Source organism: Phalacrocorax carbo, chromosome 7, assembly GCF_963921805.1.
Source record: "Phalacrocorax carbo chromosome 7, bPhaCar2.1, whole genome shotgun sequence".
Classification (NCBI taxonomy): domain Eukaryota; kingdom Metazoa; phylum Chordata; class Aves; order Suliformes; family Phalacrocoracidae; genus Phalacrocorax; species Phalacrocorax carbo.
The window spans coordinates 27,834,222-27,851,434 of record NC_087519.1 but is presented as its reverse complement, the minus strand read 5'-3'; the positions used below and the strand labels follow the sequence as shown (position 1 = coordinate 27,851,434).

The following is a 17,213-nucleotide window of genomic DNA, read 5'->3' as shown; positions in this document are numbered from 1 at the left end:
CCAGTGGCTTTAGATGTGTGTCAAGTTCAGGCTTTAAAACTACCATCTGAGAAGGTAGAAAGTTCTGGCTCCCTCAGGGCTGGGAGCACAACTGGCCCTCCAGGCAGGAGCTGGAGCCTGAGGATGAACTGCCCTGCTTCCAAGTGGGGCTAAGGGAAGCCTTGAGAGAGCACCAGGCCTGGGGCTTCTCCAGCACCTGCAAAACCTTCACCCTCCTGCTGCAGGCCCAGGTTTTGCATAATGGCATGCTAGATCTGGTGATGTGTTCACACAGGTCTCTCATCTGCTGCCAAGCAGGCGGTACCCTTGGTATGCCGCAGTGTTCGTCTGCAAGTGAATTAATCAGCTCTAACCTTTAAACGATCCCACACAGCAGCTGCGGGAATAAATGGTTCCTCTAACTGCTTTTCTCCAGGAAAAACTGTTCCTATGAACCCAGCCCAGCCAGGAGCTGCCTTTGCTGGTTAGAGCTCAGAGGATGCCAGGCCCCCCCCACCCTGCTGCTGGCTCTCTGAGGCCATGCTCCCCAAAGGGGGATCCTGCTGATTGTGGGAACAGCCAGCCTGGTGGCCCTGCAGCATGTGTGACATCCCAGCTGGTGCGTGCAAGAGCAGGGCTCAGCACCACCAGTGAGTCCAGGACGCCAGGGGGGCCTGGCAGGAAACGGCCTTGAGAGGAGGAATTAGGAGCCCAGGGCTGGCTAGGCGGGAGAGCTGGGGTCCCTACAACTGTCATGCTCACTGCCTCGATTTGTCTCCCATATCCAGGAGCGAAATGAAGCGCTGGATGATTTCACTGGCCCCAAACCGGAGAACCAAGTTCGTTTCATTTACATCCAGACTTGTTGGTAAGAGACACAGCATGGGAGCCAGGAACCCTTTACCTCTACCCCAGGACACCTTATTCTGTCCTAATCTCAGTCCAACCCCAGGCCTGGGGCCTCTGCTGAAGCTGAACCCTCTCCTTGGGCTCCCCTTGTATTTTCATCATCGATACCCATTTGTCTCTAGGCCTGGTCCTGACCTTGCTCCCCTCCAACCTGGCCTGGGCTGCACCTGCACTGTGCCTCCCACCCAAGCTGCTCACGGGTGGCACTGCAGCGGTGATGTGCACCTGGCTGCTCCCTTCCCCACAGAGATGCTCCCCCGGTCCCTGGGGCTAGAGCACCCCTTGGCCTCCACGGGTATCTTAGTGGATCAGAGGGACCATTTGCGGAGCACACGGTGCTACACCCATCCAAGCTGTGCTGTCCTGCAGTGGGCTGTCCCAGTTCGTCCCTCACTCTCACCCCGTTCCCTGGCAGACTGCCCACAGATCCAGTGTGTCCACCCGTACGTGGCCCAGCAGCCAGATGAGCTGTCCTTAGAACTGGCTGACATCCTCAACATCCTGGACAAGACAGATGACGGTACACGGGACGGGATGGGGCGGGGCTGGGCTGGGAGTCCCTGTGAAAGGGTGGGCTTTGCTCTAGGCAGGTGGTTGCCAAGCAGACAGAAGGAGCTCTCTGGCCAGGGAGAGATGCCAGCATCATCATCGCAGCTGAAGGAGCTTGCAGCAGGAAGGAGTTACTGCCTCCTCCTACCACTCAGCAAATCTAGGCTGCCCTGAGCTGTGGCAGGGTTGGCACAGCCACCCCAGCACCGGCTGCAGGCCATGGCAGGGCTGGCACATCCACCCCAGATGTAACCCAGAGCTGTCCTTACCTCGATGATGCTTTGCAGCCACCTGGTCCTGGCCTCTAGGGCACACTTGTAGCTTGTGGACTTGGTCACGCTGGGTCTCTGCTGGGGACTGTTCCTGTGGCATCAGGGGCAGTAGTGGGCACTCAGTGGCAGCAGTGCCTGCTTTCTGCTGGCATCCCTTGAGCCAGTTGTCCAAATGCAGTGCTGCTCAGGTGAGCGGGCCTCCTTGGCTAGATTTACAAACTGGGTCCGCTCCAGCACAGGCCTCTGAGCAGCTTTCAGAGGATACTGCCAGCTGTGTAGGCTCTTGCCAGCACAACTCTCCCAGTGCAGGAGTGAGGGCCAGTCCTTCCCTGTTTATGCTTGTCTCTGTCTCTGCTCAGGCTGGATATTTGGGGAGCGTCTTCACGACCAGGAGAGGGGCTGGTTCCCCAGTTCTATGGGGGAGGAGATCCTGAACCCCAAAATCCGAGCCCAGAACTTGAAGGAGTGTTTCCGGGTACACAAGTCGGATGACAGTCAGCGGAGAAAACTGGGCAGCAGAAACCGCCAATGACTGATGGCATCCCCAAGCATCTGGAGCACCTCTGGGAAAGAGGCAGAGGACAGAGGCTGCCAGCTGGGAGGATATGGCAGTGGTGCTGTGGGCCACGGTGCAGGACTTGGTGTGCCAGACCAGGCACACGCACCCCTGAACAAACAGATTGTAGTTCCTGGGCCCCCCACCATGCTTCCTGCAGCACCGATCCTTTCCTGGAGATCAGTGCCCCGAACTGCCTAAAATAACCCCTTTCCAGGTATTCTGTAAAGCCCCAAAGAGCATGAGCCAAATGGACACAGCCCGAAGGCCACCAGTGCCAGCCAGCTGAGCCTCGTTCCCTGCACATGTGCTAGCTGGGGCAGGCTCAGGCCGCTTGGGAAAGGCACATGGCCACAAATGTAACGAAGCAATTAATGTCGCCCAGTTTGAGCACTTGCAGCTCATCACTACCTTTTGAGTTTGGGGCCCTCCTAAAGCAGCATCTTACAAGGGTAGAAAATTAAGTAGAGGAGCTGTCAGGCTGCCTGTCATGCAGCCCGTTGGCACCAGGCTGGGATGAGCCCCAGGAGCTCCACCTCCCCAGTCCTGCTGCGAAGCCGCTGGGCCCATTCCCACAGACAGACCGTCGATCTGTTTCTAGTCAAACATTCTGAAATGCCCCATACCCAGCCCCACTCCACCAGCAGCCTGACCTCACCAGCCCTGACCCATGTCTCTGCCCACCTTACAGCCTCAAAACACATCTAGGCCCTGCCCCGTGGCTCACCCCTTCTTCCACAGCTGGCATCCCTCTGCAGAGCCGCTGCAGAAGCCTGGCACTGTGGCCTTTCCCAGTTGATCTGGCACTTGCTGTCTCTGCTACTCACTGATGCTGAGGCACAGACCAGGGTGGCTGTGCCAGTGCCTCCCCGTACACCGCCACGTACCATGGGAGCACCAGCAGACGCGGGCTGCCGCACAACAGGCAAGCGAGGTTACCCCGGGAGCTGTTGTCCTGCCTACTGTAGGAGGCCCAGCGACTGCTGCCTGCATGCTTGTAACCCACACCACCCAGCTGTGTGCACAAACCCCCTGTACAGGCTTACCTCCGTGTATATACGCAAATCCTCTGTCGCCAGCAGAGCTAGATCATCACTCCTTCCAGCTGTGGCACTGAGCATCGCATGAAGCCCAGGGCAGAGCACTGCGACTGGCCAGGGGACAGACCCACGGCAGCCATCTGTTGTTCAACAGCCTTGCCCTGAACAGTCCCACACATGGCTGCAGCCAAGAGCCTCTTAGCTACAGGCTGGACCTGAGCTGCAGCCAGCATCCATCAGGGAAATCAGCTATTTAGCATCTTTCTGTAACACTGCAAAGGAGAGACTTCCAGGTGGTGTGGCCTGTGCGGTTGTATGCTCCAGCAGTGCCAGTTGCGCTTGGAAAGGGGACAGGGAGCAGCTCCCTGCCGTGCACACGCAGCAGAGGAGCACAGCTGTGCCGGTGGCAGTGTGAGGAGGAAGCAGGACACCAGGGAGCTGCTGGAGGGGGGCTCTGGAGCTGGTCTTTGGGCCATGTGTGGCCCAGGTTACACTTGGGGTGTGAGGCACGAGGCCAGAGCTGTTCTCAGGGCTGCCCCTACAGTCACCACAGCCCTCAGACAGCCAGACAAGTCAGCCCTGCACTGGGGCAGCCCCCCTGGGACCAAACTGGTGAGAGCCAAAGCAGCAAAGGGAGAGTGAAGGGGTTCACGCCTCAGGCCTAGCTTGGTGCCACTGTGTTAGCATGTGACAACAGCCAGCAGGGCTGTGCCTGCCCTGGCCACCTGTGGCAGCCCTGAGAGAGAGCCCCTGGGCAGCTCACACCAGCCAGAGGCTCCCAGCCACCTGTCAGTGCCCAACCCAGAGCTGGGGGCCATGAAGGGACCCCAGCCTCCAGTCTGGTGCTTTGAGCTCATTTAATGAGAAGACCCTAAGTCAGATCACCCCACAGTCAGCTTTCTGAGTACAACCAAACCTCCAGGTCAGGGTCCAGACCTTGCAGCAGCCAGAAATTCTCTGTAGCAAAACCCAGAGAAGCTTCAGCTCTAGAAGTCCTTAAAATGACCTGAGAAATCACCACGTCCCAGATCCCCCAGCTTCACAGTACAACAGCCAGCACAACCCAGGCAGTGCAGCCCCACACACCTGCCTGGGAGGTTTCTCACAGCACAGAACTGCTTCCTTAGCCATCAGAAACAGCTCCTTTGCTAGTGGAAGGGCTGACCCAGGTTCCCCACTGCATTTTTCTGGGGGGAGAGGTGCCCAGGGCTGCTGGCCACTGTCCCATGACCCACACCCTCTTGCTCTGTTGTGAGTTTTTAAGACTCCAAACCCTCAGCACAGGCTGTGCCATTTTCAGGCACGAAGTGGCATCCAGTGTTATTTCCTCAGACCCAGCCCTGCACGCCTCTGTTCAAGTGGTCTCAAGTGTTGTACAGGGCCAGGCCTGGGGCCCACAAGCACGGGCTGGAGCCCCCCCAGCTGCTGCCCGGCTGCCTCAGCGAACTGAGGGGAACTTCTCATTGTCTCGTTTTTTCTGTGTGATGAAATATAGCTGAGCAAGCCAGCACCAAAGCAACGCACGTGTCTTCTTCCTCCCCCTACACCGACCGCTCGCCTCTGCCCCAGTTCCGTCCAGTATGACTGGGGGGGGGTGGGGCAACTGGCCCAAACACAGGGGGTGGAAGTGGGGCTGAACATGAATATGGGGGGTGGGATAAGACCAGGGAAGTATTGCAGCAGTTTACACCAACTGACCAGCCCTTCCCAAGGAAAGCTGTGCAAGGTGATGCCCAACACCATTACCACCAACCAGGCTAGACCAAGAGAGCTGCTGCCAGTTTAAAGCCACAGGCCGCTCCTGACTGTGGGGGTGACAGTGCCTGCTGTGGTCGAGCCTGCCAGGTCTGCATGCATGCAGACAACCTGCATGCTAAGAACAAGGAGTGCTTTGGGGTGCAGCTTTGTTGCCCGGCCCAGGGGCTGGAGCACCCTTTGCCACATCCGCGGCAGCGTTTCTCCCTGGGGGGCCCTGGGCAGACAGGGAGCAGGAACAGTCAAGGGCAGGAGACAGGCTGGTTGTGTTACGAAAAACACTTTTATTGAGTTCAGGAGGCCGAGAACTTTCTCAGTGTGATGACAACCAAGGCCACAAGCACAGACGTACCCAGGAGGGAGGCGATGACAATGGCACCAATAGCTCCAGGCCCCAGGGAGCCTGCAGGGACAGAGAACAAGGCGGCATGAGGCGAGCAGAGGTGGTGGTCCAAGATGGGAGGGGCTATGGGGGGTCACCCCCTGCAACCGGCACATCCCCAGCCATCAGGGCACGTTCCTGCCTTGGAGCTCCCGGCAGTGGCCATGGTGGCCCTGTTCCTGTGGTCCTGCGCCCCGATGGCATCAAGCCCTCAGGCAGGGTGCCGGAGAAGGCCCAGCCACTCGCCCCTCAGCCAGCTTCCAGTGACAAGGAGAGCTGCCGCAAAGCAGTCAGCTCTCCTCTTACAACCATGCCGAGGGAGTTGCTTTTCTTGTTGCAGAACCATATCGCAACAGATGTTTGCTGTAGCTCAGGAGCCAGGGAAGGTGCTCCCACACCCTGTTCAAAGAGCTTCAGGCATGCTCTTGCCCTGGTGCCTACCTTGGCTTGAGGCACTTCTTGCGGGTGCCTGCTGTGACGTGCCAGACCCGGGGCAGGAGGAAAGGCGGTGGCAGCCCCTCACTGAGCAGCATGGCTGAGGCAGGCCACCTCTAGTGGCTCAAACACCCCCTGGGAGCTGACAGGCCCATAAAGGACCACTGCACAGTGGGAACTTGCCGGAACGCTGTGGGAAGGACCCGCAGGCAGCCCATCGCGCAGCCACGTACCGTCCCCAGCGTCCAGCCGGTGCAGATGGGTGGTGTCCTCGGGCTCCAGCTCAGAGGTGTACAGGGGGAAGGCGGTGGCATCTGAGAGCCGGACTGTGGTGGTGGCAGCATCGAAGGGGCCAGCTCCAGAGGGCAGCTCGGGTGGCTCATTCCAGAGGGTGGGGACTGGACCCTGCGGATACTCTGCTGGGAGACAAGTGCCCACGGTCACTCACAGGCACAGGTGGCCCCAGCCAGGCTGCTGGTGACAGCAGCAGATCAGGACAGCCACAGCTCAGCAGGGCCCTGGGCTCCAGCTGCCTGCCAAGTGCCCTAGGGTGGATGGAGGGCAACCTGAAGGCTGAGAAACTCTGTGGGGCAGAGCGCTGCTCCCAGAGGGCACCACCAACAATGGCAATGCCTGTGCCCTGGGGTGAAGCCATGCTGCCGCAGGCTTTTGTGGCAACCTGGCATACACACAGGACAACAGGGAGCTCCCCAGAATTGTGCAACCTCTGTTTATGCACAAACAGGCCCTACATGAACATCCACAGCCGGTTTGCTGGTGGATGCCCGTGGGACTGGGCTGGGAGGGGCTGTCACATTCCTGCAAGATGCAGAGGCCACCTAGCAACCTGTACCGGCCAAATTCACAGCGTTCCAGGGCCTTTCTGTCCTGCACCACCAGCCTACATGGTGTAGGATGCTGGAGGCACTGGCACTGTGCAGGACGTGGCTCCCCAACATTGGAGCCCCAGAGCCTCGATTTCCCTCTGCCCCACCTCCACACTGTGCCAGGGAGATGAAAGCTGGGCTGGGCTCTGTTTGATGTTACCATTCATCTCCTGTTATTTCTTCCCGCTGTGGGGTCAGGGACCAAACCAGAGAGCCCTCCCTGTCTGTGTGTGGCGGAGCTGAGCGCTCCCTGTCAATGCCCGTCTTGTTCAGGTGGGCCCCAGCGGGAGCGGGAGACATTCCACAGCTCCCTACCAAAACCACTGGGAATGTCGCACTGGGATGGGGGGAAAAAAAAAGGGGGGGTGGGACCCCAAACCTAACAGCATCCAGCACCAGGGCCCACCTGAACTGACAGGATGGTTTTCTGGGCTGCGAAAAAGGGCGGCAGACAAGCTGGAGTGAATAGCCTGGTCTCCCTGGGGCAAGGCACAGTGGTGCCCCCAGGAACCCTGGCTCTGGCACGGTGTCTCTCTGCATACCAGGGGCAGCCAGAGACTCACCCCAGCACCATCCCAGCATTCCCTGCCCCAGCAAGAGAGGTGGCAGCAGCACATCTTGGTAGCACCAGCCCCAGCTTTAAGCACTTGGAGCCCTCTGACTCCTGCAGGCAGCTGGCACTTTGTGGGACAAGAGGACTGAAGAATCAGCACTAATGGGCTCCACCACAGTTTGTTCTCCTGTAGGAGCCCTGCATCAAACAGAAGAGGAAGACCAATACCAAAACACTCACCTTTGCTGCCTGTACAAACCCATTGCTAGAGCTTACCACAGGGCTCACACTGAAGAGTAGCTCCCACTGTCCCCAGACCTATTCGAGGCTGCCTGCGGACTCAGGAACACAACAGGTTCTGGGCTAGTTTTGGAGAGTCCTTTCTACAGCTACAGGATTTTCAGCGAGACAGCTGCCAGGTTTAACTCTGGCCCAATGAGTGACAGAGACAAATAAGCTCCTGGTTTGAGGACTGTGCCAGTTCAGTCAGGCAGCAACAGCAGCATGCTTTGGCTGTCTGACCCGCAGTGGGGAGAAGCTGGGAGCCGCAGTGAATACTGTGTCCTCATGCACTTGGTACATCTGTGGTCGCTGCATCAGAGGTGGCATCTCAGGGTGCCGCTATGAGTGCACAAGAGGTTCATGCTCCACGAGGGCTCCCCAGAAACACACAAGCCTTTTGCAGGGCCCTTGCCAACCTGTCCTGCAAAACCAACCAGCAGAGCTGCAGACTCACATCCCATCTGGAGGCTCTTCCAGAAAGTTCAATTTCCAGCGGACCTCTCCTACCAATCCTGTGGTTTAGCTACCAGCGGATGGATCAGGAGGAGATATAAAATTCAGTGGGTAAACTTAATTAAAACAACAGGGAGAGGGACTGAGCAGAGCCAGTACTATTTAGTTCGCAATGGTAGTGTTAGGAAGCTATTGGTTTAGGCGCAGACCAAACGTACATAACGCTTTTAAAGCCCGGGTTCCAGGCTGCTTTGGCAAGTGGAGAAACTCCACATAGAAAAGCTATACTCCAGCTACAACCTTCCTGACTCTGTCAACACCACCAGGGCCAGCACCAACACTGCAGCCGTTCCCGCCTGGCAAGAGAACACCACACGCTGGGAGGACAGCGTTGTTGCATTTCCCAAGAATGTTTTCTCTCCAAAGCCAAAAGAGCTGGGTGTACCCCTCGCATCTGACCGGGTGAAAGGCATTGGCTCAGATGACCTCTAACAGATGCAGGCACTGTCCAGGGAGGCTGTAGGACCTGGAAAGGGTCTTCCCAACTCCCTGTCACCAAAGAGACGAGAAGGGACCGCTATCCCTTCCAACTGTAGTGCAAAGGCTCTTTATCTAACTGGACCCACAGGTCCTACAAAGTCCTTCCTGTCCCTGATGCATCTAATTCCTGAAAAATTTATTGCAGGGGACAGAGCTTATTTTTGATAGCCAAGTAAAGAGGAAACTGTCTAATTTGTTTATGATCTCAGTGATTTTTAAGACCTGGATAGAGTCCTGGATGGCTTCTGGATATGTGTTTTGTTAATTCCCCTCATCTGTTTAAAACATGCTTTCAGTTCACCCTCACAGAAAGGGCAGAGTGTGCTAAACATGCATTTTCTGTCCCGAGTTCTTGTGGTTTTACCTTAACGGCGCTTCAACCAAGGGAAACACAACTCCTTTCAGTCGGGTTTAGCCTCACTAACAGGAGTTGTCAGCTCAGAAGCAGCAGCAGAGTCATACAAATGCATAAAGTGAAATACCTGCATCTGAATATCACCAAGAGCCAGGTCCTACTGCTGGGTCTCCTCTTCAGTTCCTGCACCTTGATGCTGCTCGAGCAGATGCCAAGAGCCCTGCAGCAGGCACACAGGGTGGGGGAACACAAAACCAAACCCAAGTACTGTCCTCAGAGAAAGCTGCCAGCAGGCAGGTCTCTCCAGGGCAAAGTGCTGCAGCCTGGGTGAGCACCTGTTTGTAATCAGTGCTTTTCTTTCCAAGGATCATGTTTAATTTCCCCTCCTAAACTAGCAGCTTGCGTCCTCACATGCCTCCATTCCTGCCCGTTTGAGAAGTCCAACCACCCATCCAACTACCCCCACACATCCAGCAGGTTTCTTTAACAATCAGGAGTCATACCTGCTTCCCTCCACAGTACCCCAACAGTCAGTCCCAGTGAGTGTCAGCCACACTGCTGCTGGCTGAGTGCAATGGACCTCTAATGGAGCAGAATTAAATGCCACACTCTCAGTTCAGTCTTCTGGTAAAAGCAAGGAAGGCGAGGGGGAATAACAGAGCTTGTGTTAGGTGCCAAAACCCAACACACACACACTATTAATAAGGTCTCACATGTCTTCAAGTGAGACATGAGGGCCTTCTCCAGTCACCTGTTGGATAGGCTCTAAGTACAGGCATGGGACCTGTTTCAGGAGCTTCAGTTCTCTGCTCCGCTGCCAATGTTTTGTGTGACCACTGCAAGTCCCTCTCCCTCCTGGGCTCAGCTTCTCTGTGCATGAGCAGGAGACTAGGACTCTAAACATGATATACAAGAGAAGCAGCACCAGATCAGCCAGGCCTACCCACCTCCACAGTCACCATCATACTGACTGTGACGAGGAGGAAGCTGTCTGTGTGCCTGAACGAATGCCTCAGAGCAACAGCTCCAGACCCAGGGGTGACCTTTCCCTGGGAATGCCTAAGTTACACAGCACCTCCACAGCCTGGGGCAGGGCACAGCATTTTTTACTTGTGCAAAAACCCAAATTCATCGCAGTCTCAAGTGAGGGGGTGCAACTGAGAGTTAGAAACCAAATATCAAAGGCAAGGTAGCGCATGGTTTTTCTGTACACCTAAGAACTTTGTAGAAATAAAGAACCACCAAGAAACACGCTCAAAACACATCATCCATCACAAGACCAAAAGTTTAATGTCTGGGTCAGAGCGCCATGCATTAGCTGCCCCAGCACCAGTTTTAGGATTGGTCCTATCTCTCAGAAAACCCACCAGATGCACTCGTATGGTTTGTTTGCCCCAGAGAAACTCAGCAGGTAGGCACCCAGAGGGGCTACCAGGTTTCTGACGCACGTGGGTAACCCCACCACTGCCGAGGCTTTGTGTCTCGGTGCTGGGTACTCTAAAGGGAGAGAAACCTTCACCCCTCAGCTCAAACAAGCTCTCCCCCAGCATTAACTGGGTCTCACCACTGGAGCACAAACTGAGGGCAACTCTTGCTCCACAGACTACCAGAGAAATCCACTTGGTAAAAACACAGCTTGGGAGCACTTAAGAGAAAGACATGGAATAATCTTAGTTATTGGGGCTTTACAGGGCAAAGATGGAACCTGGAGAAAACTGCCTAAACGTATTCCAGTTGTTTGCAGCAGGCCAGGTGGAGGATGGCACGTCTTCCTTCCTGTATGTTGACACTACAAATAACCCTATTTCAGGGAAATAGCTATACTGCACTGAGTTTTCTCCCTCTCTCCAGCACAGGTTAGTTACAACCTAGGCCAGGAAACGGGGAGAAAATATCAGAGCTACTACACTATAAGAAATACACCGTGAGTTTTCTGAATCGTGCATGGACACACCAGGACTTCAGCGAGATCTGGAAGGCATGATGCCAAAGGCAACTTGACAAAACCACTGTTTCCATGCTTAGTGAGGAGGGAGTGGGGTGAGCTGCCAGCACAGGGACATGGTAGCCCATATCCCAGATACTCAGTGGCTGAAAGACTGGAAAGGTCTCCACAAGTGATAGCTTTTGAGGAAGTTAATCAAATCTGAAGGATCCTTCAAGATACCCCCAAACAATCAGAACCTCCCCACAGGCAGAGTCTGCAAGACCTCAAGGTCTTGCATCTGCAGGCAGGTGTGGCCACCTAACATCTTCGTCCCTTGAGATCAGCCACCAGTGACCAACACTCTTCCTCACACAAGCTGGTTTCAGCATCTCATCAGCCTGTCAATAGGAGATGACAATGAGACTTTCCTCCTCCATCAGGTGAAAAGTTTATGCTTACAGTGACAGAATTGAGTGCCTCAATAGGACACAGATGCTTGGTGATCCTGGGAAAGAGGCAAGGGCACCCGCTGTAACCTCAGCATTACACAGTTTCTTCAGTCACAACAGTTCACAGATCAGCTTAATAGCATCCAACTCCACTGCTCACAACCTTTTCAGAACCAGGGGGCCTTTTATCCCTTTTATTCCACAAGTTTTTGTATTTTCATGTTACATCTGTTACAAGGAGGGGAAAAGCTCAGGCTAGCTGCAGCTTTCTGGAGCATACTCTCCACCTCCAACCCAGTAACCTCAGTCAGGAGCTGCTACTAGTGTCAGTAATTTATAAGGAGCTGTGGTACAGAGCAAGGTTGAGTAATGGTCTACAAAAACTTGCTTTAAGTCTGAACAGACCTGTTGGAACAACCACATCTTTTTAAGAAATTTGCCTGACAAAAAAATCTATTTACTACTTCTCACATTCTAGTCCTTGAACTTTGAAAGCTTCCTAATCTTTTTTTCTCCTATTGTTGAGAATGAAGACACATGAGTTGCTACAGAAAAATGTCCTTGGACAAGGTCGTCTTCTGTTACATTTTCCTTTAGCACAACATCTCCTGCTCTGCTGTTTTTTTTTCCCCTATATACATTCTGATGTGCTACTGCAGTAGAAGGTAGTAGCTCAAAACAAGGAAATTCACAAGCCTGCATCAGAGTTTAGATACCAGATATATATATAGGATTCAGAAGCCAAGGCCTTGCAAAGGCTTTTTACTAACTTCTACTTCACTTTGAGCTGAACCCATTATACAAATCGAAACTGGTTTTGCCAATAGGAAAAAAATAAAAATCAATCCTCCCGTGCTGTAGCCTAAGTGCCACTTGGGTTTGGAGAAAGTGGAATCAGAGAGGATTTGGGTGTGCAGAAAGTCCTTGAACCAGCTCTGTTTTCTGTTGCACCAAGACAACATCAAAAAGGGCTAAAGACTCTGTTGTTTCCCCATTTTGACAAATGGTATATTGGAAAGAGCGCAGTACCTTGGAGGAGAAATTCATGCTTTCTCCAGTCCCAGAGCCCTGACGACACCATCCAGGAAACCAGACTGGCTGGGCAAGAGCTAGATCAAGGTACATGACCCACTGGCACCCCAAAAGAGCTCAGACTCCTACACACAGATGGGAACCTCAACAGTGAGATCCTTCATGTCTCAACTCCCGAGCACTTACCTGAGGGTTTTGGTACTAGGAAGCTCTGAATCACTGCTGAGACGAAGCTAAATCCAATGAGGAAGGGAAGACTCTTTCTGGGCCTCGGGTCTGCATGGCCAGCGTCACCTGCGGCCTTGTCCAAGGCAAACTCCAGTTCTGCTCACTGTGGAGGGCTTTGCTATGGAAAGCACGAGGTACCGAGATGGGAGGGCAGGGCCTGGGTGAACTCTTGAGGCCAGCAATGGGCTGTCCAGCCCCAGGTAGCCACAGCAGGCACAGGGCCAGGGCAGGGATGAAAAGAGGCCTTCATAGGGAACACAAAGGGCAGCCTGTGATGTGTGAGCGCCGGGAGCTCGAGTGTGGAGCAGTGCAGAGCACTGAGGTTCTGATGAATGTTAAATAAGCTTGTTTACAGAAAGGCAGGACTGCATGTGTACGCACGGAGACCAGAGGGCTGTCTGTGTGCCCTTCCCTTCTTTGTCTGCACAAGTCAGGAAATTTCCTTTTCTAATGGGGTGAAAAGCAGAAAAAATTCCACCACGCACTAAAAGTCCCTGTACTGGGAGTAGGTACCTCTCCACTCCTAATGCAGCAGAAAATCGTTCTGCTTCTGGGAGGGCTGGTTCCCTGATGCCTAGCTTTAAGGTAGCAGAGAACAACAAACTTAAGAGGGCTCAAGCCCCTCTAAAACATGACAGAGAAAGCAGGGAGTCTCCTTTAAGCCCCAGGATCAGAATATTGCATTCATCAGCATAAAATTCTTCAAGAGCTACTGGCCTCACTGCGTGAGGGCAACTCACCCAGTAAAGGAATCAAGTCAACTTGGGGTATTTCATGGGAGCAAAGTGACACAGGGAGTCAGCGGCAGTTTGTCACAAACTGTTGCTGCAAAGCTGAGCTGAGAGCAAGTATGCAGGAAAGCTAGCAAGGCAGGGGATAGAGCAAATACGCACCAAATACTGGAAACTTAAAATAATGTAAGAGAAACCTGAACTCAGAGAGGAAGCAAATCAAAGTTTCACTGGAAATGAATTAATTTCTGCAGAGCAAAAGAGACTGTAACAGTTAAGAAAAGCCCTTACCTAGTTTTGGGGAAGAACACTGCCACTGCTTCTGGGAGCATGAGCAAGCTACAAACTAAAACCATGCTTAAGTGATTGTTCCACTATACAAAAAGCAAAGCTCGGGTTTGAGAAGGAAAACATCCACTTTCTAGTGCTTATTTCTTAGTTAACTTTAAAGATTTCCCACCAAGGTGTCCTACAAGGGGAGGATCTGTGGGGGAAATATCAGCTACCGTAATTCTGTGCTTGCACCCACAGATGTTCCAGACATAAATTCCCCTACCCATATTAAAGCTCCTTTAAAGAGAAATAATTTCATCTGCTAGAAGGCTGGCCAGGATCTCCCTGATAGGCAAGATGCTCAGAACAAAGTGGGAGGGAATGGCAATCCAGCCTTGCTCCAGGTCTTGGAAGGCAGGACAAGAATTTAGGAAAACAAGCGGTGTGCTCTTGCCTGTTATCTTGGCCTGAGCCATCCCTTCACAGCCTTGCCTGCACTTAAAGAAAGAGGCTTTGAGGGAAGCAGCTCCCCACAGCAGCTTCCACCCATACGCTCAGAGCCCGCTGCTGGAGTTGGTCTGGAAGCCAGTCTTCCCTCATTTGTGAAACCCATCTCAGACCAAGCAGTCTTTGAGGCTGACTCTGCGCCTTCTAACCTTTCCCATCACCTCGCTGAACTTGAGTGGCAGCCACGCACCTTCCCAGCGCTGTCGCCTGCCTCACTACACCTAGTTATAGCCAGAAGCTCACAGTTTAGATGCGCACCTCAGCTTCTGACCCAGCTAAACGTTTTCAGACACTCAAATTTCTACTTACAGCAGCTGCGGTGAAGTGCTCTGCCATAGCAGAAGGCATAGAAGGGACCAAAAATTGGCACACATGCTTTAGCAAGGGAAAAATGTTCCTTTTCATGATTGTAAATTTTACCTACCATTAAAAGCTGACAGGTAACCTATCCCATCAGTTGCTGAGGGCTCCTCATTGACTGTTGGCTGATCTGTCTACTGATCTACTGCCACCAATTCTCATGGAGGCGCTACTGCTGTTCAGCTTAGGAGAAATGACAAAGGGTTTTCTCCATTTTCCCCAAAAGGAACATGGTCTCAGGATGCCGAATGCATTCTTACTCACCACCAGCCACCGACTCCAAAGCTAGTTTCCATTAATCAATTATAATTTAATCAATACTTACAGATGTTTTTAGGGGAGGGAGAGGAGGTATGCAAGGAGAGAGAGGCAGGTTAGTAAAAGGCATTGCATGCTTTTGAACTTTAAATGCAAACAAAGCTCCTTACCTGCCAGCACAGCAGGGACCAGGATGCCGCACAGCGTTAGCAGGACCAGGTGAAGGACTCTGTGATATGGCATGGCTTCCTTCAGGAAAAGCGTCAGCAGGAATTCTTAATACTCTTCAAAGTACAAAACAACTTCGAAATTTCACTGGTATAATAAAAACTTTCTCCAGTCAGGTCAAAAAAAAAAGATTTCCTTCGCAACAGCAAGCGGACAGAGAAAGTGCAAAGCCCAGCAGAGACTCACTCTCTCTGCTTTCTAGAGCACACCTCCCCCTGAAGGCAGCTCCACCCTCTAAAAGTTGTGCCTAAAACCCCATAGGCAGCTAAGCCATTAGGCATCCGTCACCCTGCCAGGCCGGCACACACACAAGCAGTTGTTGGCAAGCCCTTCCCAGAGGCCGTGGGGATGCTCCTGGAATGCCTTCCCTCTGGCCAGCCATTCCACCGCACAGGAAATAACACGGGAGCCATTGGGGCAGCTAACCCCAAAACCAAGCAGACTGGAGGGCTTTGCTCCCTCCTCAGCATGCAGGGCAGCAGTGGACTTGCCAGGGTGAGCACAGCAAAAGAACAAGGGCCTCAATCTTTTGAGGCTAAAATGCTCTGAAACAGAGCCAGAGCAGCTCCGTGGCATCCTTGCTTTCTGGGTGTAATACTTACAGAGGTGGACTAGGAGCCATGGGTGGTCTCTGCTGGCAGGACTGCCTGTTAAAATCTGGTAGGTCTTCCAGGAGAGTCACCTTCGTCAGGCAAGGCCAGCATCCTCCTCGGATCTGAACTGCACAGACCCTACCTCCTCCTGCACCCTTGGCCACTCTGTCCCTCCCCTCCAAGTGGGCTCATGAGAAGTTCACAGCAGAGAATACTGAGGTTTGTTTCAAATCACATTTGTACCAACAGAGACTTGGGAAAGGATGAAGTGTGTAAGAACCACCATCCAGCTGATTCTCAGAGGACAGAAAAATTTCATTAGGATATTTTAAGTTGATATGAGGATGAAATACTTCATGGTTTCCATTCGAAAAAGATGTAAAAGTACACAAATGCCCCCAACGTCTGTTCTTTACGCTCTGAAAATATGCAAATGAGTAGTTTTGTCTTAAGTTTCAGACTCAGATTCTTCTGGTAAGAGATCTCTCTGCTTTTTGGCTTTCTCTGACAGGCAGACAGATACAGTTCACGTGCCTTTTTTACATCGTTCTGCTCACTGCAGTTATTTGCAAAAGTGCCTGGCTGTGAGGGGAAGCAGGAAAATCAAAGAGAACTGAGCACTGTCCCTGCAGTGGAATGAGAAGTTAGGGAGTAGCCTGATGAAAAGCACTCCAAAGAAGCCTCAGACATCCCTAGCATCAAATTCATCTGTCAAACTTGGATCAAAGCCCCATTAGCTTTCCAGGTTCACGTTCTGGCCAAAAAGGAGCTGGAAGTACATAAATATATATTCACCAGCACACACAAAGCTGTAGCTCCTATTTTCTCATCCCTATTGATCCAAGTGACCTTCGCTAGAGAAACAGGCCCTGTTTGTCACAGAAGGTGACAGGCCAGTCACCTGAGCATACGATCTGAACATGCCAGCATCGTAACTTTGTACCAAATACAGAAGCCAGAATATTAAAACATTAAGAGTGAGATCTTCCCCACTAGTCCATTATCTACAAATTCTCAGAAGCCAAGCGAGGTCCTTGGGGATCAACAAATTATTGCACGTTTTCCCTGCCTGCATTCCCCATTTTCGGAATGCAGAACAATTAGCAATCAGCAAATTGTTCCTTTCCTGCTCCCCAGCTGAGCTAGAAATAACAGGCTTTTGCTTATATGCTGTGTAACAAAGAGTAGAAATTAGAGCATACCATTAAAAAATAGAAAGTACTTATGAACCAGACACGTTATACGCTAAAAAAAATGAAGATATTCAAACAAAGTCAAATTATCAGCGTAAACATGTACTGTTCTCTCCAAGACATCAGCTAAACATAATGCAAAGCTACTATACAAGTTAGTTCTTCACTGACTTCGTATTCTTTGAGATAACGTGAATGGCAGAAGGACATTTATTACGAACTTTTACTGGGGTTTTCCACACAAAAACAAGCATCAAGTAAGAAAAGAGGAAAGTAAGATGTTGTCTGGCAAGGGAAGCCTACAAGATGTCCATGTGGACTTTACGCTAAGGGGAGAAATAAAACCTCTCATTTAGGGAAGGTAACTGGGGTGGGTGAGGTGGTTACCAACTGGCAAGAAAAGGCTCCATGGGTGAGTGTTTGTAGTAACAGAAAACCAGCCATGGCTTGATCTCTCCTGCATAAACACCATGAGTGTGAATGCACG

General features: G+C 52.5%; 2 protein-coding genes across 4 annotated transcripts in view; one reads left to right on the top strand and one right to left on the bottom strand.

The window, feature by feature from the left end:
* NGEF (neuronal guanine nucleotide exchange factor) overlaps positions 1–4,815 on the top strand; it is a 41,848-nt gene extending 37,033 nt beyond the window's left edge. For all 3 annotated transcript variants that reach the window (XM_064457209.1, XM_064457211.1, XM_064457210.1), the window contains exons 13-15: positions 768–847; positions 1,304–1,408; positions 2,069–4,815. In XM_064457209.1, coding sequence (XP_064313279.1) covers positions 768–847; positions 1,304–1,408; positions 2,069–2,241 — 358 coding nt within the window. In that variant the 3' untranslated portion in view covers positions 2,242–4,815. The remainder of the gene's footprint in view (positions 1–767; positions 848–1,303; positions 1,409–2,068) is intronic.
* Positions 4,816–5,339: 524 nt separating this feature from the next.
* SNORC (secondary ossification center associated regulator of chondrocyte maturation) lies at positions 5,340–17,187 on the bottom strand. The gene is made up of 3 exons (XM_064457208.1): positions 14,883–17,187; positions 6,111–6,296; positions 5,340–5,463 (listed from the first exon to the last, which is right to left on the bottom strand). The coding sequence occupies exons 1-3, from the start codon at positions 14,953–14,955 to the stop codon at positions 5,354–5,356; spliced, it is 369 nt and encodes a 122-aa protein (XP_064313278.1). The 5' UTR covers positions 14,956–17,187; the 3' UTR covers positions 5,340–5,353.
* Between the last annotated feature and the right edge of the window lie 26 nt (positions 17,188–17,213).

What these genes read in the sequence shown, in the direction of transcription:
- SNORC (XM_064457208.1), bottom strand. Translation starts at nt 14,955, where the DNA reads ATGCCATATCACAGAGTCCTTCACCTGGTCCTGCTAACGCTGTGCGGC. An exon ending in GGTCCCTGCTGTGCTGGCAG is followed by an intron (nt 6,297 to 14,882) that starts GTAAGGAGCTTT and finishes CTTGTCTCCCAG; the next exon opens with CAGAGTATCCGCAGGGTCCA. An exon ending in CCGGCTGGACGCTGGGGACG is followed by an intron (nt 5,464 to 6,110) that starts GTACGTGGCTGC and finishes CTGTCCCTGCAG; the next exon opens with GCTCCCTGGGGCCTGGAGCT.